Genomic DNA, 24,380 nt, shown 5'->3' with positions numbered 1-24,380 from the left:
ATGTATGGAGCTGACATTCCTCAGAGGTCTTGTGAGGTTTCAGAAAGAAAACAAAGAAAAATGTCCTGGTTGTTGTGGAATTGCAACACCACCTTTGGTAAGAAGGCCAGATGGGCCACAGCTGGACCTTGTCCTTGAAGAGCACTTGTCCACTGAAGCAGAATGGGGCACGATGCTAACGGCTCAAAGTGAGGTCCCGTGAGCCTTGACAGGACCAGGTTTAAGTCCCATTGGGTGAATCAGGTCACAAATCTGATGGTAGAGTCTTTCTAGGCCTTTTAGAAACCTGATCATCATCTCATGGGAGAACATTGATCTGCCCTACATTGGAAGATGGAAGGCTGAGATGGCTGGCAAGTGAACCTCAACAGATGAGAGAGCCAGACTCTCATGTTTTAGGTGAAGCAGGTAGTCTAAGATAGACTGCAGAGAAGACCAGGATGGAGAGAGATTCTGTCCAGAGGCCCAACAAGTGAAACGTTTCCATTTGGCCACATAGGTAGTCCTGGTGGAAGGCTTTCTGCTGCCTAGCAAGACCTGCTGGACCTGCTCCAAGCAGACGTGCTCTTCAGGGTTCAGCCACACAGCAATCAGGTGCAGGGAGGTGAGGTTCAGGTGAAGCAACCAGCTGTGGTCTTGTGAAATCAAATCTGGACAGGGTAGGAGCATGAGTAGAGCTGCCCTGAGAGGCCCAGAAGCATACCAAACCAGTGCTGATGTGGCCACGCTGGAGCTATCAGGAGCCTTTCCCATTAGGAGGGCCTTGTGAACCAAGGGGATTGGTTGGAAGGTGTACAGTAGGTGGTCTGCCCGTGAGAGCAGGAAGGCATAAGAGATGGAGCCTCTGCTGTGCCCAGGCAGCAAAAAGAACTGATGGCACTTCCTGTTCTGTCTGGTGGAGAAAGGTCCGTCTGTTGAGTCCCCCACTTCTGGAAGATGACACTGACTGACTCTGGCCTGGAGATCACTGCATCAAGACCATGGAAGATTTTCCCCTGGACGGTGCCATGGTGGAGCTCACTGGCCTTTGATCTCTTCTATCCCCAGTTGCCTTGGCTGGCAGGGGCCTTGAGAGGTCAGCAGGTTTGGGAGGGATATCAAGTCCTTTGCTGCCTGGAAAGCCTCCAGATTCAAAGGGGCCCACAGGGGCAAGGTACCAGGACTGCTACTAGGAGTTGGAGGCAGGTCCTGGACTGGACTTGGGGCTCTAGGTGGAGTCGTTGGAGCAGACTGTGGCTCTGGGGAGGACGAGTGGCCTGGCATGGATCTCACTATGTTGGCCGCTCCCTGCTTGTCCTTCTTTGGCACCAGATAGTGACCTCTGTCAGTGCACTGTTTCTTTCGCTTCTTCCTCAGTACTGGGGATGGAGAACTGTGCCGGGAAGAGCACAATGCTGGTTGAGCACTTCACACGGAAGCTGAAGAGCTCGGCACTGATTTAGAGTGGTTCAGCTCTGAGATTGGTCTGAGGCTGCCTCCATAAGCAAGGCCTTCAGATGAATGTGTCTGACCTTTTGAGTGTGTGGTCTGAAGCCCCTGAAGATCTGGCACTTCTCTTAACGTGAGTTTCCCCAAGGCGCTTTAGACAGCTAGAGTGTGGGTCACTCACAGGCATCGGCTTGCTGCAGCAGGTCCCATGATTTTAAGCTTGAAGCCTGGAGACCAGGGCACACCCAGCCACTGGGGCAAAAGTCCCTTGATGACAGGGACAACTATTCACACTACTATATACACTAAGATCTATATATGCTAACTACAATAACTATACTACAAAGAGTCCAAACCACTGGGAAAGAAGCCTTCCAAGAGCAAGAAGGATCTTTCCAGGGTGGTAAGAAAGAACTGAGCAGGCGTGCAGCTGGCAGTGCCCTTTATACTGATACATATGCACACAGCTCCAGAGGGTGCTAGACCTGGTCCTATGGATACCACTAAAGAAAAAATCTCAGGCAACTGTGTGGCACACACACACCTAGCGCCCAAATGGACATGAGCAAGCCCCCAAAGAAGAACTTTAGCTATCCCTTTTCTTTCTATGGCCCTGATTCAAGAAAGCATGTGTTTAAGTCTCATCAACTTCAATGGGATGTAAGCATTTCCTCAAGTGCTGTCTTCAATAAGGGTGCTTTCCTGAATCAGGGCCTATAGTTGTTTGTTTCAGAAGAACCTACAGTATCTCACATTCCTACAGGTTAGTAGACGGATTTTCCCTTGTCTCCTCTTCCCTGTGAATTAAAATAAACTCTCTGTGACTGCCAGGGAAAAAAAACATTCAAAGGGCTTCAGGCATGAACAATACAGGATTCTAAGAATTATCAGCATGCAGTTAGGAAAGCCATGCACACTCCAGTATGCCAAGCCACACAATCACATGAAACAGCACAGGAAGTCTTTCATTTGGACAATTCACAACACTGCATAAAACAGAGGCCATCAGCAGCATGTACATGATATTAATTAAGCTCCACAGTCACAGCTGGGTTTACCTACCTGATGACAACAACTTCCTGCAGCAGTCCGAGTGAGCATTTAGTGCTGCTAAGTGTAAGGGGTACATTCTGTGGATACCACACCTGTAAGGCAGAAGAGTTTTATTAGTTACCAGAAGAATGGGCTACATTCAGCACAGATGATGTAAATTCCCCTTTTAAAAAAAAAGCACGTCAATACTTCTGTAGGTGGCTCTTTCTTGCATCGTTAATTTTAATAGTACCTTTTACAATCTCTTTCAGGGGTTTAGTTTGTTTTGTTAAAGCAAAACGTTAGTATCTGATTTTGATTACAAATCTGACAACAAGGCTGGGAATGCTTTTAAAAATGGGATGAGAACCAAAGAGAGAAAAAGCTAAAAGAATGGATTTTGCTTAGATTCAATTTCTAGACATACAATACAAGAATTTCTACTGTGACCTGTCAGTTGCAACACAGGTATTCTATTACATGAGGTGAAAGTAAATGCTGAAAGAATCTTTGTATTGTCTCTAAAATCCATCTTTCCTCTGCATCCCTATTGTTAACATACCAGTGCAAGTCTTAATTAGCTCTCACCTATGTTATTTCATCTCCCCCTTGTCTTTGGCTTCTTAGTGTCTCATTTTTCCACACTTCGGTCCATCCAAAATACCATTGTTAGGACATCTACCTCTCCCTGAGTTCTGACCACATCACCCATTTCCTCACTCATGTCACACAATTGCCCTTTCCATCTACATCAAGTTCCAGCTCCTCATCCTCACCTTTGAGGTTCTGTATAGCTCTGCTCCCCCACACATACATTTCTGCACTCTTTCTAGCTTCTCATGGCTTCTTCAGCTAACTGCTCTCTTTGTCTCCTGCCACTTGTAGCTTCACCCCTTGCTTCAGGCTGCCATTACACTTGTAACTGCATCCCAATTCCTGTATGCCAAACATCCTCTTTCTTGTCCATCCTTAAAACTCCCCCTTTCCCCAACCCAGTCTCTATCCTCACTAGTGGTGTCTCCATGCATTTGCATTTTCTAATCATTATCCCATGAATCCTTTTTCAGTTAGACTGTAGGATCCTCAGAGTTGACACTTTGGCAAAACCCTAAACAGAAACCTGAAGTTAGAGTCCTAAATCTGTATCAGACATTTGGTTGATTTTCAAATGTCATAAGCACTCAACAGTTCTCACTGACATCAATGTTGAGTGCTCAGTACCTTTCTAAATCAGGCAGGTGGCTAAATAGAAGCCTAAGTTTAGGCTCCTGGTTTTGAGACTCTTGTATTTTGGCAGGTTTTGTAAAGTGTCATTTATGCTTACATTACTTTACAAATATTATTACACAGACAGTCTTTTGGTGCACATCACTGTAAAGCTTCTGAAATCAGCTATGGTGTATGAGATGGGCATCTACAATTTGCTTTTGAAAATGTAGCTAAAAACAGTTCACTAAATTCCTGGATGATGCCAGATGGATTCATAGCCACCATTCAATTTCTTCAAGACAACCCAAGGACATATAGAATCATAAGACTGGAAAAGACCTTGAGAGGTCTTCTAATCCAGTCCCCTACAGGACCAAACATTATCTAGACCAGGGGTGGGGAACGTCCGTGTGTGTGTGTGTGTGTGTGTGTGTGTGTGTGTGTGTGTGTGTGGGGGGGGGGGGGGGGGGGGGGCCTGCCGCCGTTTGCCCCTTTTCGGCGGTGGGGGGACTTCGGCGGCAGACACTGCCCCCCGCCCCCCACGGAACCCCGCCACCGCTGTGAAACCGCGCCGCCGCCGAATTCCCCCCCGCCGCCGAATTCTCCCCCACAGCCAGGGCCACCATCAGGCCCTTGACAGAAAAAAGGTTCCCCACCCCTGGTCTAGACCATGCCTGACAGATGTCTGTGCAACCTACTCTAAAAAATCTCTAATGACAGAGATCCAACAACCTCCCTAGGCAATTTATTCCAGTGCTTAACTACCCTAACAGTTTGGAAGTTTTTTCTAATGTCCAACCTAAACTGCCCTTGCTACAATTTAAGCCCATTGCCTCTTGTCCTATCCTCAGAGGTTGAGAGCATTTTTTCTCCCTCCTCCTTGTAACAACCTTTTATGTACTTGAAACCTGTTATGTTCCCTTTCAGTCTTCTCTACTCCAAACTCAACAACCCCAGTTTTTTCAATCTCCCCTCAGAGGTCATGTTTTCTAGACCTTTAATCATTTTTGTTGCTCTTTTCTGGACTTTCTCCAATTTGTCCACATCTTCCCTGAAATGTGGCACCCAGAACTGGATATAATACTCCAGCTGAGGCCTAATCAGTGTGTAACAGAACAGAAGAATTACTTCTTCTGTCTTGCTTACAAGGCTCCTGGTAATAAATTCCAGAATGATGTTTGGGTTTTTTGCAACAGTGTTACACTGTTGACTCATATTTATCTTGTGATCCACTATAATCCCCAGATCCCTTTCCACAGTACTCCTTCTTAGGCAGTCATTTCCTATTTTGTATGTGTGCAACTAATTGTTCCTTCCTAAGTGGAGTACTTTGCATTTGACCTGACTGAATTTCATCCTATTTACTTCAGACCATTTCTCCAGTTTGTCCAGATCATTTTGCATTTTAATCCTATCCTCCAAAGCACTTGCAACCCCTCCCAGTTTGGTATCATCCGCAAACTTTATAAGTGTATTCTCTATGCCATAATCAAATAATTGATGAAGATATTGAATAGAACCAGAACCAATCCCTGTGGGACCCCACTCAATATGCCCTTCCAGCTTGACTGTAAAACCACTGATAACTATGCTCTGGGAACGGATTTCCAACCAGTTATGCATCCACCTCATAGTAGCTCCATCTAGGTTATATTTTCCTAGTTTGTTTATGAGAAGGTCATGTGAGACAGCATCAAAAACCTTACAAAGTCAGGATATACCACATCTACCGCTTCCCCCCATCAGCAATACTTGTTATCCTGTCAAAGAAAGCCGGAAAATTCTTAGAGAACGACAAAGCTTTACTAAAAGTTATTTCATAAAAGAATAAGATGTGTGATAAGGAAAATCCAGCTCTAACACAAAGGCTTAAATTTACAAAAGGTTATGTAAACCAGATGTAAGGTTCTGTAAAGCAGATTAGGAACAAAGGCAGATGACAGAACAAAGAGCAATGGTCTCAAATTGCAGTGGGGGAGGTCTAGGTTGGATATTAGGAGAATCTTTTTCCACTGGGAGGGTGGTGAAGCACTAGAATGGGTTACCTCAGGAGGTGGTGGAATCTTCATCCTTAGTGGGTTTTAAGGCTCGGCTTGACAAAGCCCTGGCTGGGATGATTTAGTTGGAGTTGGTCCTGCTTTGAGCAGGGGATTGGACTAGATGACCTCCTGAGATCCCTTCCAATCCTAATCTTCTATGATTCTATGAAACTGCAAAATATGCAGCTATGCATACAACCCAGGTGGAAATTTGTGCAAATGTAATGCTTTCTTTCTCTCACACGTTATATACATTTTATATTACGCACAGAAATGTGAGTGCAGTCTTTGCAAAATCTTCATTCCTATTCCTCTTTTCCTTTCACATTGCATTTGTCAACCTTCCTACTTGACCACATTTAATACAATACATTTAATTTAATTAAATTTCATACATTTAATAAATGCCCTGCCAGCATCTAGGTCTCCCACAGAATAAACCTGCCCAAGAATGCTCTTACACTCTATTTCTTGAAAAGAAATGGCACAAGCTCCAACAAGCTGCTCAAATCTGTCTAAACGGGTTGCATTTCTAAGCTGCGGATGTATTTATTTAACCTGATATCAGAAAGAGGATTTTTATATATATTGGTCATAGTATTCTCCATGCATCTCTGATTTTTACATCAATTTCCCCATCTCTCCTAGTTATCTCAAGCCAGGTTTTCCCATCACTGTAAAGAGATTTCCACCCCAATGCATATTTTGGCTGGTGTCCATCAAGAGATGCAATTTGCACATCTGCTAGCACTAGCCAGTGCCATACTGTATAGAGCTGCTTACAATGCTCCCTACATTATTTACCGTCCATACCCCTGAAATGCAATTGCATCAAATGATTGACCTTGCCGTCTGAGGCTTCTGCTAGCAGCACTGTGAAAATTCTTCCTTTTCGATGCAAACTCAGGGAATTAAGCCAAAGTTATTTACATACAACACATATTAAAAGCTCATTCCCCCTGGAAGTACAGGGTAATTTCTTTTTCAGAAACAGTGTCATCATTCAGACCTGCCTTGCATCTCAACGTACTTCTCACTTCAGATATTTCTGCTGGTGGTAAAGGTATTTTATTTGATCAATGTACAGGTCACCCAAGTGTGAAATAGAAATTTTGAGCGAATAACCTAGATTGCAAGAGCTAGTTATCTCACTGCTGTTCATTGTTACCTTAAACCTCAGGAAATGGATGGACTGAAACTTTATATATTAGAAAGAGCTAGCAAAAAATCATATTTAGACACAAATGACCAGTTTCTCAAGGTGGTATAAATCTGACCCTGTCTTTTTTGTCTGGTGAGAAGGAGTTTTAACATTGCTATGGCAGATAGTGAAACATGGGGGAAAAATGCTTACTTCAAAATCTCCAAATGAAAAGCCTAGAAAGCTGCAAAGATCTTTACAAAGAAAACAGGGTAACATGTTCCAAAGCAAGATGCTCCCAAGCAACTACAGCAGTATTAGGCATCTCAAATACTGACGGTGGGTTCTAGTCAGGAAGCACTAATTTGCAAGTTCAGGTGTGTGCGGTGAATACTACAAAATACTTGTAACTAGTCTTTTAAGATGCTTCATTCATAGAGATGGACAAATAATTAGCTCTCTCTGCTCCTGCTTGTTCAGGGAGCAATAGATTGATATTAGATGTCTAAACCAGATCTCCTCCCTGGCATTATTCTGTGGCCACTAGACTGACCCAAATGCCAAGAATACCATCTCTTTTTCCCTTTTAGAGTTCATTTTAATCTTCCCCCAGCTATTTTGGAAATTTAGTGCTCTGCTACTTCACTACTCTAGGGCAAGTTCTAGAATGTGCTGAATGCCCAACTCCCTCACTGAAATCAATGCACCTCCTAGGATTGGGCCCAGAGTATATATTCATATATGTAACCATGAACATAGACAAATGCAGTCCATCTGTCAGACACACAAACACAGAGCAAAATCAGCCTCGCAAATTCAACCCCTTGGAGCACAAAGAGCTGAACCACATATTTGGATATTCATCTCTCAGTTTCACTCGAGAAAACCTCAAAACAAAAGCAGCCTCATCATCTCCGCCAGTTGAAAATCTGAAGCCATCAAACACAAAGACTGGGCACCGCAGTTGCATTAGGTTCTGAAATAATTTTCCTTACTAAACACTGCTTTGTCCTTGTACATTTCTACTGATGATACTTATATAGCACCAATGGATACTAGATATAGGAAGGTACTAGAAGCTTATGAACGTGAATCTGTTTATTTTAGACACTGAGGGAATTACATGCTCTTCATTATTAGCTTCATATTTTAAACTGATTCTAAACTGGCTTCCTAATACAAATTATGTGTTATTGAATTTATAATTATGCATGTGCATTTTAACCCAAATACATTGGAACCTGAAAAATATGCAGTATCTAGCATTACCCATAATATTTTACAATTAGGAACAGCATTTCTTCAGCAACCTACTTGGCAGCGTCAGCTCCACTGGTTATTAGGGTGTTAATCAAAAGCTCATGTCCATATCTTGCAGCCACATGCAGAGGGGTGTTGCCATCCTTATCAACACAGTCAATTTCACCTCCTGGAAAAGACATTTTCACACAGGGTAACACACAAGGATTTACTGTGAGTCAGTGTCCACAAATGCCATTTATTCATTTCCAATTAATACAGCTTATCCTCATAGTTACAGCTGTAGTTTAGTTTGTATAATAGCAGCAAAAACACTGAATTTCTGGGACAAGCTACCAATACTCTGCAGCCCATTAGCTGAGCCAGTCATGCCTGATGGCCACGATTTTGGCTGCTGCATTTTTTTCTTCATGCTTCCTTATTCCCACCTCTCTGTACATTTCACACAGACCTTTCCTCACAATTGCCTAATGTGATACACACACTTTAGCTGCTGCTGTGACTCTGAATTGTTGCCGATATAAAGGCATGAACAGCTGCCCTAAATTAAATCAACAAAATGAATTGTTGAAATTTTGCCACACTTCTTTAAATAACTGATTCAAACCTGCCCACAAACCAATGACAGTAGATGGAGCTCTTCCAGGTAGCTTGCCTGGCTGCTTGTTGCACCCTCACAAAGTCTGTCAATATTTGATCAGTGGTGCTGTCTGGTAGCTGTAGCCCAACTCTCTAGGGGGTTTTAGAAACAGAAAACCCTAAGCACTTCCATAGCTGCTTCCTGTCTTTGTTTGCCATATTCTTCTTCAGGTGTAAATTCATCTGTAATCAAACCTGCATACAACACCACAACTTTAGGTGCAGCAAACACACAGGAAAAGAGAACAGAATGCAAAGCAACCTGGAGTGGAGAGGTGAGGGCTGCAGGCTGTAAGGGAAGGTTTATACACAAAAAGAGATAAAATAAATAGCACAAATACAAAATAGAGGTGAGGGAGAGAGCATATTTAACCAAACAGCCCAACCCATGATACTAAAGATTTCCTTTCAGCTTGTCTCTATAACCTTTTTGTAACATCACTATTTCATGTAACCCACCACTATATTTGCCACAGCAGTCAGAAGGGGAGGTAACTCTCCAAGAAGATCTCTATCTAAAGTCAAAATCCTCAGTATTAAGAAGTTTAGGCATCACTACATTAGATGATCTTCCAGATGTTTCATAGATTCCAGTGCCAGAAGGGACTGTTGTGATCATCTAGTCTGACCGCCTGTGTAGCACAGGGCATGGAACTTCCCAAATTAATTCCTAGAGCAGATCTTTTAGAAAAACATCCAGTCTTGATTTACAAATTGTCAGTGGTGGAGAATCCACTATGACCCTTCATGAATTATTCCAATGATGAATTATTCTAACGGTTATAATTTATGCCTTATTTCCAGTCTGAATTTGTCCAGCTTCAACTTCCAACCATTGTATTGTGTTATACCCTTCTCTAGACTAGACTGAAGGGCTAGACTGAAAAGCTAATTATTAAATATTTGTTCCCTTATTTGTAGGTACTTATAGACTGCAATCAAGTCACCCCTTAACCTTCTCTTTGTTATGCTGAACAGATTGGGCTCTTTGAGTCTAGCACTATAAGGCATATTTTCTCATCTTTTAAGCATTCTCATGGCTCTTCTGAGCCCTCTCCAAATTATCAACACCCTTCTTGAATTGTGAACACCAGACCACACTGTATTCCAGCAGCGGTCATGTGAGTGCCAAATACGAAGTTAAAATAACTTCCTACTTGAGATCCCTGTTTATGCATCCAAGGATTTCATTAGCCCATTTGGCCAAAGCATCACACTGGGAGCTTCCAATGCTGGCCCCTCCTGGCCACTGCTCTGCAGCGCAGCAGCTGTCTGTGCAAGACAGCCTGGCTTCTGCTCCCTGCACAGGCTGGCTGCCAGAGCCAGGGTCCGAGTGAGCTGGAAATGTGCTAGGGAAGAGGGGAGGACGGGTGTTCTAGCCCCTGCCCCAGCAGCCAGCCTAGGCAGGGAGCGGTAGCCGCTTCCCCCAGCCAGGATGCAACTGCTGTAATGCACAGAGCAGCATCCCAGCCGGAAATGGCTGGTCCCGCCCCTTCTGCTCTGAGGAGCAGCTGACTGGTGGCCAGCCCGGTGGGTGCTGAACATCCACTATTTTTTTTTTTGTGTGCTCGAGCCCCTGAGCACCCATGCAGTTGGTGCCTAAATTTCACAATTTAGTCACACCCACTTATCTAACCCATTTTCTTATCATGAGATCAGTTCTCGCCTTCATTCTTGAATTGCCTGCTTGTCCACATTGCCATAAGGACCTTCGTGCTTTCTCCCAAGATGCTTTTACAAGTGGAAAAAACTCTCAGTCAAAAACCACAAAGCCACCACTTGATCCTTCTTCAAGTCCCTCCTTACAACTCACCTCTGCTAGAATTACGCAAGAAACTGCCATACAATAGTGATTAGGTAGGTGGTGTGTTGTGATCACTCTTTCAGATTGACTAAGAATTGCTCACTGAGCTAGTCTGTGCTAAAACATCGTATTATTTCTGTTACTCTGTCCTCCTTCTCTACATTTCACCATCTGCTTGTTTGTCTCACCCACATGCAATGTCTTTTAGACTGTAATCTTTTTGGAGCAAAGACTGTTGTTATGCAGGAGCTGGTCATGGCAGTGTAGTTAAAGTTGTGTTTTTAATATATGTTTCTATAATGTCTATTGCTATGGACTTTCCACCTGGTTGACATCTGTGATTGCTACCATGATATAAAGGGTAAATAATAATAACAACAACAGGAAAAACTGCAGGGTTATTATATTTGATATAGGAGAACAACTTAACATGTGCTAGGTGCTTTATACACACGTAAGACGACTTGTCACTGCCCTGAAGAGGTTTCAATCTGAACTGACAAAAACAACAAAACTGACAAAAACGAACACACAAAAAGAAGGAGATAAGAAAGAATGTCACATGTAGGACTGTTTTGATTGGGCCTTTATTTAGTGCAGTAAATCCCCATTTCTGGGCGAGTAGAATTTGAAGACAAAAATTTAGAAGCTGGACTGACACCACTTGGAAAATGGGCCCCCAATGTTTATCAGAACACTCCCTGCAAAGCTTAGCAATGTTACGACCAGCTGAGGAATGCTGAATGTTTTTGGAGAACATGGGGTGTGGCAGGAGCTGAATTCCCACCCTATGCAAAGACAAGGGAAAAACATGCCCTTTACTCCAGGCTTGAAGCTGGATGATTTACAACTTCATACAAATAAAGATGTAGCTATCTAAAATATGAACAATTATTACATCTTCATATCCTGGGATGGAAGGAGGGCTGTAGGGGTAATATGTTTACTTCAAAAGGCAGAGGCAGGCAGGGGAGAAGAGAAGAGTGCCTGGTATTGCACAAATATGACTTCTCCAGTCAATCAAAGAAGAGAGTGTTTACTCCTTAGCAAGAGAGGTGGTTATAATGGAATTATGATCTTTAAGAAGTGAGGGGAAAGGGTGGAGAAGAGATCCTTAGAGCTCCAGAAGTGTGAAGGACTCTAGGAAGTGGAAAAATTGCTATCTATTTTTTTTTTTAATCTTGTTTTTAGACGCACACATGCAGAATCTGAATGCTCCTTTTGCTCTCATTTCCAGGTCAGGAAACAAACAAACAAACAAAGACACACACATACACACACACTCCACTGTCTGCTGGTGGAGAATGGAATTTCTTGATTAATTATAAAGCTTTGTCTAAAATCACATTATTAAATGAGAGCATTTGGACTAGCTAGCAGTTAGATTTCAATAGAGTACTTAAATCTGTTTGAATTTTGGTTCCTCAGTATTCTACCTCAGAAGAAAAACTGTACCCTCCAGCCAGTAAGTGGCTTGGAAAAAGCTCCAAGCAGATCATTGCTGATTAAATAATCAAGTATCAAAAAGACAACTTACCATTCTGAATGAGGGTTTGCGATCGTGTGAACCTCCCATGGACAGCTGTCATGTGAAGTGGACTCTTGCCATCTTTACTCTAACAAAAACAAAAGACAGTGATGTACAGTATAATGTAATGCCATCAGTGTAGTTTCTCAACTAATATTAAAAATAGGTTGAAATAATAAAAGAACCTAGAGCTCAATCCTGTAGTTCTTACTCAGATCAAACGCCCATCAACTTTAAAAGGCTGTCGGACTAAATCCAAGAGTCATTCGAGGATACATGCAGAATGCCCTTTTTTTCTGTAGGTGTCAGACCTTCTTCAGCAATGGGAGTGGGAAATAAGGTAGTGGTTGTTGTGAATATATTTTTAGAGCCATTCCACCAATCTAGGGTGCATGGTCCAAAACAGCAATGGATAAGTGACATATTCCTGAGTGGTATTTACATTCTAAACATTATGAATAATTCTCATGATATTTCCTTATCTTCCATGTTGCGTGGGGAAAAGCAAGAAAGAACAAGCTAAGTTTCAGGAGTCCCGGAAAGTGTAAACAAATACAAACCATTCTGCAATTTAAATAGACACATTAAAATACAGTCCACTACATAAGAAAAGAGCTTTGGTTAATAAACTGCCATTCTAAGAAAAATCAGATGTCCATAAAAGGCCATTAGAAAGCAGGTGAAAACAGGTAAGGAAAGGTACAATATCTAGTGGTCAAGTTTTGGGAGCCAAGGGAAAGGACCTCTGTCTAGAGATGTTGACAGGGAGCCTGAAGAGGAACAGAGGAAGATGCTCATGCCATCCCTTGTTTATTTGATTCATTTTGGATTCATTTTCAAATGCTTCATTTTAATAAAATAATACTGAATACTGAGCATGTCTCATCTATCAGTTTCAAAAAACTCTACAAAGATGGATAAGCACTATTATCTCCATTTTAGAGATGGGAAAATTGAAGCACAGAATTTAAGTGACTTGCTGTAGGTCACACCACAAGTCAGTCACAAATACAGCAATAGAACCCAGCTCATCTCACTTCTGGGTTGGAGTCAGAATTCCCTGATCATCATTATCATTAAGTATTATTTGTGATACAATAGCATCTAGATGTCTCAACCAGAATTGGGGCCCTATTGTGCTAGGTACTTTACCTAATTTTTTTACTACTGAACAGAAGCCAAGAGGAGCATGCAGAATTGTGTTAAAGTAAACACGCTTTTGGGGGGGAATACCCAGAAGAATAGTTTCTGTGACAACCGTAGCCCGTGGGATGGGTTCTTAACTGCACTTCCGTGATTGTAGTTCAGTAACGGACCATGTCCTCAGAAACTGATTGGCCTTGAGTTTCAGGGTGCCATTTTACCAACTAAGGCACTATAAGCTTCCCTAGTCCCATGAAGAAAACTTAATTAAAACTCTCAGCATTACTGTGTTATTCCATCAGCCAATTCCTTGAAGAAGAATTGACAGTAACACTGTGCTATGGTATTCTCAGTTGCAGCTTCTCATGGCATGCAGAGATTTTAAACCAAAAGGGGATATATATTTAGGCAACTAAAATTGAAGAGCTAAAACATAAGTTTTACCTGAATATTAACATCTGCTCCATTATTCACTAGCAGTTCAAGACACAAAGCTCCATGAGTGGAGGCAGCAGCAAAATGCAAAGGGGTAAATCCACTGTTGTTAGGTTGATTAACATTAGCACCATAGTCAATCAACTCACTAACTACAGAATCCTGACCATTATAACAAGCAATATGGAGCGCAGTATTTCCATAGACATTCATTTCATCAATCTGCAATGAGACAGGAATATACAGTTAAAATTACAGACATCAGCGCACTGCTTTACGTCAGTGATACTCAAACGTCAGTTGTTCAGAAGCCAAATCAGTGATCAACATTTCCCAAAAAAGTCGCAGTAGTGTGCATGACAGGGGAAATATTTAGTTTTTATTTATATTATTCTCACAGCAAAAAAGTTAATAACTTAGTGCAAGCTGATAACTTAATTGGTTAACAACACAGTAAAAGCGTCCTGATTGGTTAATAATTAAATCACATAGTGTTTTAATATCATGTGCTGCAAAGAGCCGCAGGAGACACACTTGCGGCTCGAGAGTCACAGTCTGAGCTTCACTGCTTTCCATAATACACTGCACTCTGCAAGTGGAAATAGCTGGAGGCTTGAATTGTCCTAGGTCAGTGTTTGTAAGCAAATTTCATTGACAAAAACATACTCCAGTAACGCTTCATTCCAAATGCTTTGCTTTTATTAACTTTTTGCCTTGGTGGCAATTTTTAAAAGCCAATTTAAAGCTAAAGACTGATAGTTTCATTGTCATCATTGGATGGTCCTGCTAATAATAAACTGGAAAGCTGTTACATCCAAGAAGGAAAGTAGGAGAAATAGTAAGCTCAGGTTCCTTTAAAAATAATTACTGCGGTTTCATTTTAGTGAAAAGGACCAGATTTAAGATCTGTCTGTGCAGATCTGTTAGGGGAAGGGTGGGCATAGAGTGAGAAGAAACCACACAGTCCTTTATATTGCATTCTACTAAGAAACCATTACTCTATACCACAGTTTAATGAAAGTATTAAGAAAATCTTAGATACAGACTTTTCTTAATTGCTTGTGGAGAAATGAATTGTTCTACAAAATTAGATGAAGCAAGGTGAACAATGACACTCTACATTGTCAAGGAGACTGTGGAGAAAGGGGGAAGTCGTTCTCCCTGGTTCCCATACATAAATTCTGTATGTTCCCCAATTTCATGGGATTGTTAGTCCCTGCAAGAGCTTGGGTATGGACACTCAGATGATCACAGACAAAATCTGCATCTCTTGGCAGGTACTATACACTGCATTTGGGCCTAGAAAGCTGTCCAATGTTGAGATAGATTCCGTATTCCAGAGAATGGGAAATGGTTTCTTCAAAAACTCTGCCAATATCTGGGGCGGCAGCATCACTAGCCAGACAAAATCTCCAAACATATAGGAGAACAAAGGCCATGGGAGCAGGGAATTTTCTATGGTTAAAGTATCGGATTGGATTACATAAAAGGATTACAAATAGTGACTCAAACCTCAGTCTTTTGTGGCTTTTTTAAAAAAAAAATACTAATTGCTACTTACCTCTACACCTAGATTCAGAAGATGTTTCACAACATTAATCTGCCCATTGGATGCAGCAGCATGAAGTGGAGTGTAACCCTTTTTGTCCTTACAAGTCACCTCTGCACCATGGTCAATCAGCAAGGCAACAACTTCCAGGTGGCCTTTAAAAGATGGGGGAATGGAAATCATCAATGATTTGCAGTGTAATTTACTCAAATTACTGCTTTCTTGCTAACTCGTTCTTTTTGCTTCATAAATGCTCTCGCAGAAGACTCATTTTGCAAGGAACTGTTTTAATCCTAGTGTACGCCATGCCTGCTCAGTGTGGCACTGTCCCCCTCTAGTAACGGCTCAGCCAGCTAGAGATTGAAGAGCTTGCTACAGCAGCTGAGGATATGGAATGCCTCTTTCCAAGATTTCCATTCAGTTCTTTGTGACCTCAAGTGAGTCAGTAGCGCCTCATTCTAATAGTTGCAGATAAACTGACTTGGGGTGTAAAAGTTCAGTTCAATATCGCTTATCCCACCCGGTTCCAAGATTTCTTGGGCTAGAATATGTTGCTGGTGTAAACACAGGTTGAACTACTTCACCCTTCTCCTCCAAGTGCGAATATTCTATGGGCCACCACTTGGAGTGGGCATCGAGGTCAAACCTGGGATCTTAAAGCAGCAGCCACCATTGCCTGGCCTAAAAGAAACATCTCTGTCAACCCAGGCAGTAGCAGGTTCATCAATCTCTTGCTGGCCTAGCCATCACTAGATAGTGACAGACTGGCACACTTAGCAGGCATGACATATGCTAGCACCATTTCTCATTAAGAAATTGGGATGAGACGAGTGTTTCTCTTGAAAACTATGGCAAATCCCTCTTCAGTGAACATGTTCTCCATTCTTTTCTTTACCCTTTCATACCTCATTCACATTTGACTCCCCCTTTAATAGAAGGGAGAGTAAGCAAACCAGCCTGACAGCACTGAAAGATTCCCAGAAGAGGGTTCTGTCAATGCAATCTGTTAATTCAGCTGCCAGGTCCTTTCTGTGGTCATCTTTCTGGCAATGGCTCTGATAAAGGAACCTCCTGCCTGGGGCATAAGTGCATAGCATTTAACTAGCTTGTCTGGTGACCCCTCTCATAGGGAAGGCACACTGTGTCTACTACCTGTTGAGACTACATCTTCCTCTATTATGGAGGATATAACTAGGCCACGTTAGTCAAGAGATTGATCCCCAGCACTTTGAAACCAAATACGAGACTTTCCATTGAGTCCAGTGAGCTTAGATCATGTCATAGGTGAGCAAGTGTAGAAAGTGAATGTGGCCCCCACAAAATGTCATCATTAACCACAAAATATACAAGGACCTATGATAGCCATGGTATTTACACATGCCTGAGTCCCAACCTTGCTTAGGTGTCATACAATCTGCATGCCACACAGGCTGGAAAATCTGTCAAAATCTTTCATCTTTGCAGAGCAAATCCCAGTCTAGGCCAGGGCATCACAAAACCACAGTACATTTTCCCACAGTTAAACTACTTGTTACCTCTTTCCCAGAAGGGACCAAGATTAGAATTAAAGTGAATGTTACAAGTCAGGAGTGAAGGTATAGTGGCAGACAGTGAGGGCGCTTATTTCAGATCAGTGGATGTGTTGGTAGAATTCTGTGAGGGCTTGCACAGCACTGGCCAACATTATGGCCCCTATCCTTCTATCATTGTTACATCAGAGCCTCCCATTGAATTCTATGGTGAGTATTATTTTAAAAATGGATGGGTCAATTATTCATTTAAAAAGCAAATGTGGTGAACACTGGTGACATGAATGCATGAATCAAGTGATCTTGCCTGCCTTGCAATGAAGGAAGACAATCAAGAGTGGAAATGATTATACAGTACTGTACAGCTACATAGTAACCCAATTTGTTCTGAATAAAGAGACAAACAGGAAAAACAATGGTTTCAGAAAAAGTGTATTAACTGTATTAGCGCTAGTCATTTTATCTAAACTAGTTCTTGCCAAAATCTACATTACTGCAAATTGTGGCAAAGGGGAGTTTAATATGTATTTTTCTTATCAAATATATTCGAGGCTGGAATTAGAATCAGGAGAGAAGATGAGATTTTAAAAAAAGTAATATGAAAAAAAGATACAGGTTGTGTTAGACAGACACCTTGGGTCATACCATCAGCTGGTATTAGTCAGTGTAGTTCCATTGAAATCAATGGAACGATGTCTATGACGATAGACCTGATGATCTGAGCCCATAGCCTTAATCGACATAATTACAATTTTCACTTTCCATGGCAGGAAATGGGTCTTGTACAATATAGAGCACATTGTCGGTACTTCAGTAATAAAACAAAAAACAACATGGCTCTTACCCATATATGCTGCCCAATGAATAGCTCTCCTGTCCTTTTTGTCAAAAGCATTGATGTTCGCCCCTTTGGCTAAAAGCAAATTCACCATCTAAAACAACAATGAAAAGTAAGTCTTTGGGTCAAGACACGTATACCATTTACAACAGATCCATCTGTCAACAAATGCTATCACTCTAGATGTAACACAAGGCAATACATGGTTGTGAATTACTGAGCAAATCACACTTGCCTTGGTGTGATAGGTGCAAAAGTAATGCAAGAAAACCTGAAACTTAAAATTAAAGATAGTATAAAAACCCCTTCCAGGAAACTGGAGTTTAATTAAACTAATCATTAAAAATGTATGCTTTCTTGTTAAATGCATTAGAACTCCACAGTCTGGCCCAGCCCCACCTGAAATATGCTGGTTACAGCTCTGGTAAGAGTCAGTTTTCATTTGAATATTATATTTCTACACTGTAACTCTTTCAATATTTTATTCTTTAAAAACTGCATGGATTTAGTGATTGTGATGGAGTCATGGCAGTGGGAGACGATCTGTAAACCCATGATACAGCACTGCATCCTTTTACACACTATGCATCCAACAAACCTCAATCCTGAGCTGTAGAGACAACATTCTACAATGAAAGGATAATTCATTCTTCATACTCATTCAGGTCTGACTTCTGCAAGGTGCTGGGCACTCTGGCCTTGAGCCATGAAAGCATTTAAGCATCTGCTTAATTTTAAGCATCAAGTAATCTTTAACTGCAATGGAGTTACTCATATACTTAAAATTTAACTACACATGTAGATGCTTTGCTTTCAATTAGGTATCACCAGTGTATCTGAGAGCAGAACTTGATCTCAGAACTCATAAGTGGAGGTTAAATATCTAGCTATCTATATCATATAGCTATACATGAACTCATCATTTATTTTGATATAGACAAGAGTGGCACAAATCAATAAATTATATCAACAATGCTTCTAGATCACTTACCTCTATGTGGCCATTCAGAGCTGCATGGTGTAATGCTGTCCGCCCCCCTCTGTCAGAGACATTGACACTGCTCAACATTGGAATGATTACTTCTGCGCACTTCACTGCTTTGTTTGCAGCTGCTACGTGCAATGGGGTTTGCCAGTTCTTGTCCCGAGCATTAACATCCGCTGAATGCTTAATCAATACTTGTACTGCTTCCTACGATGGAAGCACAGTTATAAACAAGCTATTAAAATAAATATAGCACACGTCTATGTATAAATCTCTCTCTACACATCATATGGTGATATGTGGAAAAATAATGTTCTTGACTGTTACTGGTAGCCACTTAAAATTCATATGCAGACCGGGGAGAGAGGACAACCAGAGTCAGTTATTCAAAAATATTCCAGGTGAGGGAAGTGAAATAGTTGATTCAAATACCCTTGTTTTAACATGTTATTTTATTGTGATATATTTAACTTTTCTTTATATATACTTATCATTTAGGGCAGAGGCTTGCATTTCTTGTCCACACAAAACTTTCCTATTTGGATATTAGGGTGTGCAAAACTGGGTCCATGCCAGATAGGTCCATTGATCTTTAATACTAGACATTATAGCCATGTTTTACTTGAGGAAATGAATGTATTTAATGTATCTGAGATTAAAAGGGGTAAGTACAGTGCATGATGAATCCATCTATAAAATAAATGAAGCACTATTTTAGACAGTAAAGTTGAGATAAAAATGCTATAAATAGCAATTATAACAGAACAGAGAAAACAAAAAATCCAAGTTAATTGTGCGGGTTAAAATTTCAGGTTCAGACAATGTGAGAATCTCAGATTAAGGCTGACACTCATGTTCTTAATTCCTATCAGCATTCTTTCCCTTCTCCAGGTCAAATGTCCCAGCTGGAACACTGAATTTATTTGGCTTTTTGTCAGTTTTAAATAAAACTTAGCTTTTAAAAGTGATAATCTAAGTGAATATACTGATAAAATTAAACTACATATTTTCCATTTGAGACATTGTACGTCTCTTGACCAAGGAAATATGTTCCACCCATACCTTGGTGGAGGGAGAAGGATAATATATTTAGACATCTCAGAGTTGAACAAAGAGGTTTGTTTTCTCCCATTTTAAACTCTAAAAAATACAACAGACATCTTAAAAACATCAGAGCCACTATGGGCTAGGTTGGTGCTGAATCTAACTCAGCCATTTGGAGTGGTAGTGGGAACACCTCTATAGGACTGAATTATACCAGTCTGCATCATGGCAAGAGACAGAGGGAGGTTGTATGCTCATCACTCTCATCTCCAACCATGAGCAAGTGAGTTGGGAGGCCGGGCACAGAGAGGTAGAGTGGCAGATTATTCCCTTTCCAGTACTAGATGGGAGTAGCAGAGGAGCTGTGCCTTAGAAGGGTGTCTCAGGCAGAATGTCCCCTGAGACGACTTCAGGGGCAGTGCAACTTGTTCCTTTAGCTACAACCCTGAGCAAAGGATAATCTAGCCCTAAAAAATATCAAAAGGACTAGAAAGTCCACATGGACATGATAAACACATATAACAAAAATATGTACTGCCATTATAAAGTACAATTATATAAAGCATAACTAGGTGTTATATATAGTTCTAGACAGACACACATATTATATGCACGATTGCACCATGTTAGACAAAGAACGAATAAGCATTTTATTAGCATGTCTATTATTTGTGTATTTTATATTCATATTACACCCTCATTGACTTCAGTGGGATTTGTAGATGCTCCAGACCTCTGAAAATCTCTGGAGATGAAGACAGAATTTGAGGCTAGCAGCTGTATAAATAATCTATACATTGTAAATATGGGATCTGATCTGGCAGCCATTACTCATGGAGTCAGGGGCCCCTAATTAATTAAACATACAAGTAAAAGTTTTCAAATCTGGGTGCCTTAAATCATAGATTTTAAGGCCAGAAGAGAACATTATCATAATCTACTCTGACCACCTGCATAACACAGGCCATTGAATTTCACACGGTGGGCTCATCTTCACTGAAACCATTAGCTCAAATTAGTACACTCAAGTTACTCCACTTGAGCTAGCCTAGCTCGAGTGAGAGTGACCAGTTCATGAAACAACACTCAAGCGACACAGATTGAATTTAGCTGCAAATCAGCTGTAACTCGAGCTGCTGTGTCCCTGCTTCATTACTATCTCAAGCATCAGCAGCTCTTAAGCTTCAACCCAACTCCAAAAGGCTAACTAGCTTGAGCTTAATGCACAACTTAACTTGAGCTAGAGATTTGTGTGTGTGGATGGGAATAGGGTTGGGGCAAAAATGTGAGCTATAGCTCCAGCTAATATGACAGCGAAGACAAGCTCAACAATTCATGCACCTGTCCCATAGTTTCTGGCTATGTTATGCCCAGTTCTGATCTAAAGACTTCAAGCAATGGAGGATCCATTCCATCTTTATGTAAATTATTATGTAATTACTCTCCCTGTTTAAAGTTTGCCCCATATTTCTAGTCTGAATTTGTCCAGCTTCAGTGATTGGAAGTTGAAAGACAAATTCAGAGAGAAAACAAGGCCAGTCATCTAAATAAATTGCTTGATTTACAAAACTGATGAACGCCCTCAGCTTTCGAGCTGGCAGAAAAATTGAATTCTTGTCAAAGGAGAAATTTCAAGATTTCATTTCATCGTGAGTCAGCTAGAAATGTAGAAATCTCAGCACTCCTTCTGAAATGAAATATTTCTGGAATATTTCATTTTAATAAGGTTGAAACATTTCATTCAGACTTTTATATTAAGCATTGGAATAATAATCTAGGGAGGTTGTGGAATCTCCGCCACTGGAGATTTTAAAGAGCAGGTTAGACAAATACCTGTCAGGGATGGTCTAGAGAATACATAGCCCTGCCTTGAGTGCAGGGGACCTAACCAGTCCTACTTTCCTATGATTCTATTATAAAATTTAGAATAGGATATAATAGTTGGAATAATCAAGTCTGAACAAAACATTTCAATCTTATCAACACAACCTTTTGATATGGAAATTAAATATTCTGAATTGATATGGAAATTAAATATTCTGAATTAACCACAAACTAAATGTTTTGATAATTTCGCAGTTGAAAACTTTGACAAAAGTCAATTATGTTCCTATGACGTTTCAATTTCCAACAGAAAAACAGCATTTTTCAGTAGAAAAACATTCTGTGGGGAAGCTACGACCTGTTCTCCTCAGCTCTTAGTAACAACTGCCCTTAAGCAATACAAATAGTCTTAAAAGAGGACTCTCAGAAATTTTATTTTGCGTTTCTTTTTCTCTTTACACAACACACATAATAGGAAGGAACCACATGAGGGCACAGTGGGATCCAAATAACCATGTTTACTAACTAACCATTTAAAGGAATACACCCATATTCCTATACACTACAGTACCGTTTTTCCATATACAGAAATGTTTTCTGTTAAGCCTAGGCAAAGTTTTATTAATATACAACAAATACACCATCTACGTATACATCATGTGCCTGGGAGAGCGTAAACAAACTGAATCAATACTACATCTATTACTGTAAGAGTTTTATTTCTTTTGTCCTCTATTGATTTCAGCAATTTCATCTTTTATGGTAATCCCATGAATTGATGCATAGCAAATTTACTCAATAAGTGAGTTTGCTTATCTTAAAGTGTTGATAATTATATACCATTCTTAGTCTCTCAGCATTTTTTATATTATTATGTTTACAGGCCAATCATTTTTAAGGTTACTTAAAGAGAATTCACTAGGGATGCCTACCTTTGTACACCCTTGGAACCAAAATTCTACTCAATGGGAAGTCAATGGGCAAATTAATGTAAATGTGACTCTTGAGATAGAAACAGATGTTGGAAAGTCAATATTTTAATTCCATTTTACACTTTCATTTACATCTACATATGTATTCTACTTACATTCCACTTGGGAGCTAAACTTTATTCCAGTTCTTTAGAGAGGTGTTTTTCTCTTAATTATCTGGCTTTTGAGGATATAAAATAGACCTTTATTTTACCATAATTTCTGTGTATATTTAGTAGATTGGTGCTGTTTAGGACTCTGTATTTATATATCTTTTAGCATATGCAGTATAATCCCAATTATTAGAGAGATATGTTTCAACCATTTCTGACTGTACAATGATTACACAAAGTAGCCAGTACAGACACATTTGAGGGTTGTGGTTTTTTAAATAACCAATTTTAATCCCCAAAATCAACTTTATGTTTTAATGATTTTTAAATGCAGTTACATTTTTTTCATATGTTTGTGTCAGACTCTAAAGGGTTGCAGGAAAAGAGAGTCTTAGTGTTCAATGGAAGCTTCAGAATAAACAACACTCTCACTGTAAAACCTTAACCTTCAGAGGATTGTGCTAAAAGTGGACTAAACCCATAGACACTTGACAAAAGATAATTAGACATATCAGTCAACTTTTGGCCCAAGAAGCCCCTGAATAGCTGATACTGATCAGGTCTTATGGTACTCAGGTTGGAAATTTGTTAGATAGCAATTTATTTTCACAAACATGGCAGTACCAATAGCAGCAGCATTTAAAGAAAAATCTTATGATGCTAAATGTCATTCAAAATTATTAGTAAGTAACGGCCTTCACATGAATAGAATTAGCAAAGGAAAGTGAACCAAAGAAGGAAATTACGTTTTTATAAAAATACATACATTGAAATAAGATTAGTCAGTTTACATGGGCCACATTTCACTTTTTCTATTGCTTCCTCGCATACTGCACCTGTGATATCACTCCTTTTGGAGTGCTAGAATTAGCAGAATTATGGAAAAGAAAGCTGCCCAATGGGAACTCTGCACAGGGTCTTCAGTTGCTTTCAGTAGCAAAGGGTTAAGGGTCAGGTACAAAGCCACGACAAGATGAGCATTTTTTGCTAGGACTGTCAGAGTAGATAAAATTTATCAGTATCTAAAAATCCTAAACTATATAGGTTGTAATTCCTGGGTTATAAAAATTGTGGCTGCATTTGAAGGTTTATGTCTGACTTTTATTTTTAATGTGGCTTTCTGTATTTCATTTCTTTACAGCACTCATATTCTATTAGCTATTTCTTTCAGTGGGCTTCATAGGAACCCAGCAGCTGGAAAGCTCAGCTAGTAGCTAAACAATGCCTGAGTTCAGAAATCAGCTAAGGATTCCTGCCTCCAGGCTTCGCAAGCACTGGGATTGTTATGGAAGTGATTCCATTAATTTCTGGAGGGCAGCCAACTCGCATCTTTTTAAATGCCCCTCTCAGCAGCCAATTCAGTCTGCAGTTGTGTGCATCCTGTCAACTCAATATTAAGAAGTTAAAAATACACAGGAGGCCAAAAATGGAAGCCCAGAATGATGGTATACTTGAAAATTAAGTCATGCTTGGGTTATTCTCCCAGATAATTATTATCCCTCATCTTTTGAGATAGCAATGAAAAACACTACAGTGGAATGCCGTAAAATTTCTCATTGCCAAATGGAAAAAATATGGACTCGACTCTGTTTTATGGATGAAAGATTTTGTTTTGTTTTATGGATTAAAAAGAAACTCTATGGATGCCTTTAAATGCCATTACTCAAATCAAATTCCCCAGTAAACCGGTTTGCTCACTAGGATGCACGCCCCCATCCCAATTCCTTCCCCTTATTTACTCCCCACACTCAACTAGGTTTGACCATTTTAGGGTGATTAGACCAGCACCGCTGCATAGTAGATCCCATTTATGTCAAGGTCATTCTAACTACTGATTGTTTGCTGAAAGTCATGTACTACAATAACTTA

At 40.4% G+C, this 24,380-nt stretch overlaps 1 protein-coding gene across 3 annotated transcripts in view; it reads right to left on the bottom strand.

The window, feature by feature from the left end:
• Positions 1-24,380, bottom strand: part of ANKRD44 (ankyrin repeat domain 44) — a 196,173-nt gene that overhangs the window by 60,432 nt on the left and 111,361 nt on the right. For all 3 annotated transcript variants that reach the window (XR_010919823.1, XM_067548975.1, XM_067548974.1), the window contains 7 exons: positions 18,566-18,766; positions 17,581-17,668; positions 15,220-15,362; positions 13,668-13,880; positions 12,090-12,168; positions 8,164-8,278; positions 2,491-2,573 (listed from right to left, as the gene is read on the bottom strand). Coding sequence is in view for 2 of the 3 variants with exons in the window: in XM_067548975.1 (XP_067405076.1) it covers positions 2,491-2,573; positions 8,164-8,278; positions 12,090-12,168; positions 13,668-13,880; positions 15,220-15,362; positions 17,581-17,668; positions 18,566-18,766 (922 nt within the window). In the remaining variant the exon portion in view is untranslated. The remainder of the gene's footprint in view (positions 1-2,490; positions 2,574-8,163; positions 8,279-12,089; positions 12,169-13,667; positions 13,881-15,219; positions 15,363-17,580; positions 17,669-18,565; positions 18,767-24,380) is intronic.

The sequence above is a fragment of the Emydura macquarii genome, unplaced genomic scaffold, assembly GCF_026122565.2.
Source record: "Emydura macquarii macquarii isolate MOO-44397 ecotype Brisbane River unplaced genomic scaffold, CSIRO-AGI_Emac_v2 contig_1253, whole genome shotgun sequence".
Taxonomy (NCBI): domain Eukaryota; kingdom Metazoa; phylum Chordata; order Testudines; family Chelidae; genus Emydura; species Emydura macquarii.
The sequence above is the reverse complement of the archived record's forward strand: the minus strand, read 5'-3'. Positions and strand labels throughout refer to the sequence as shown.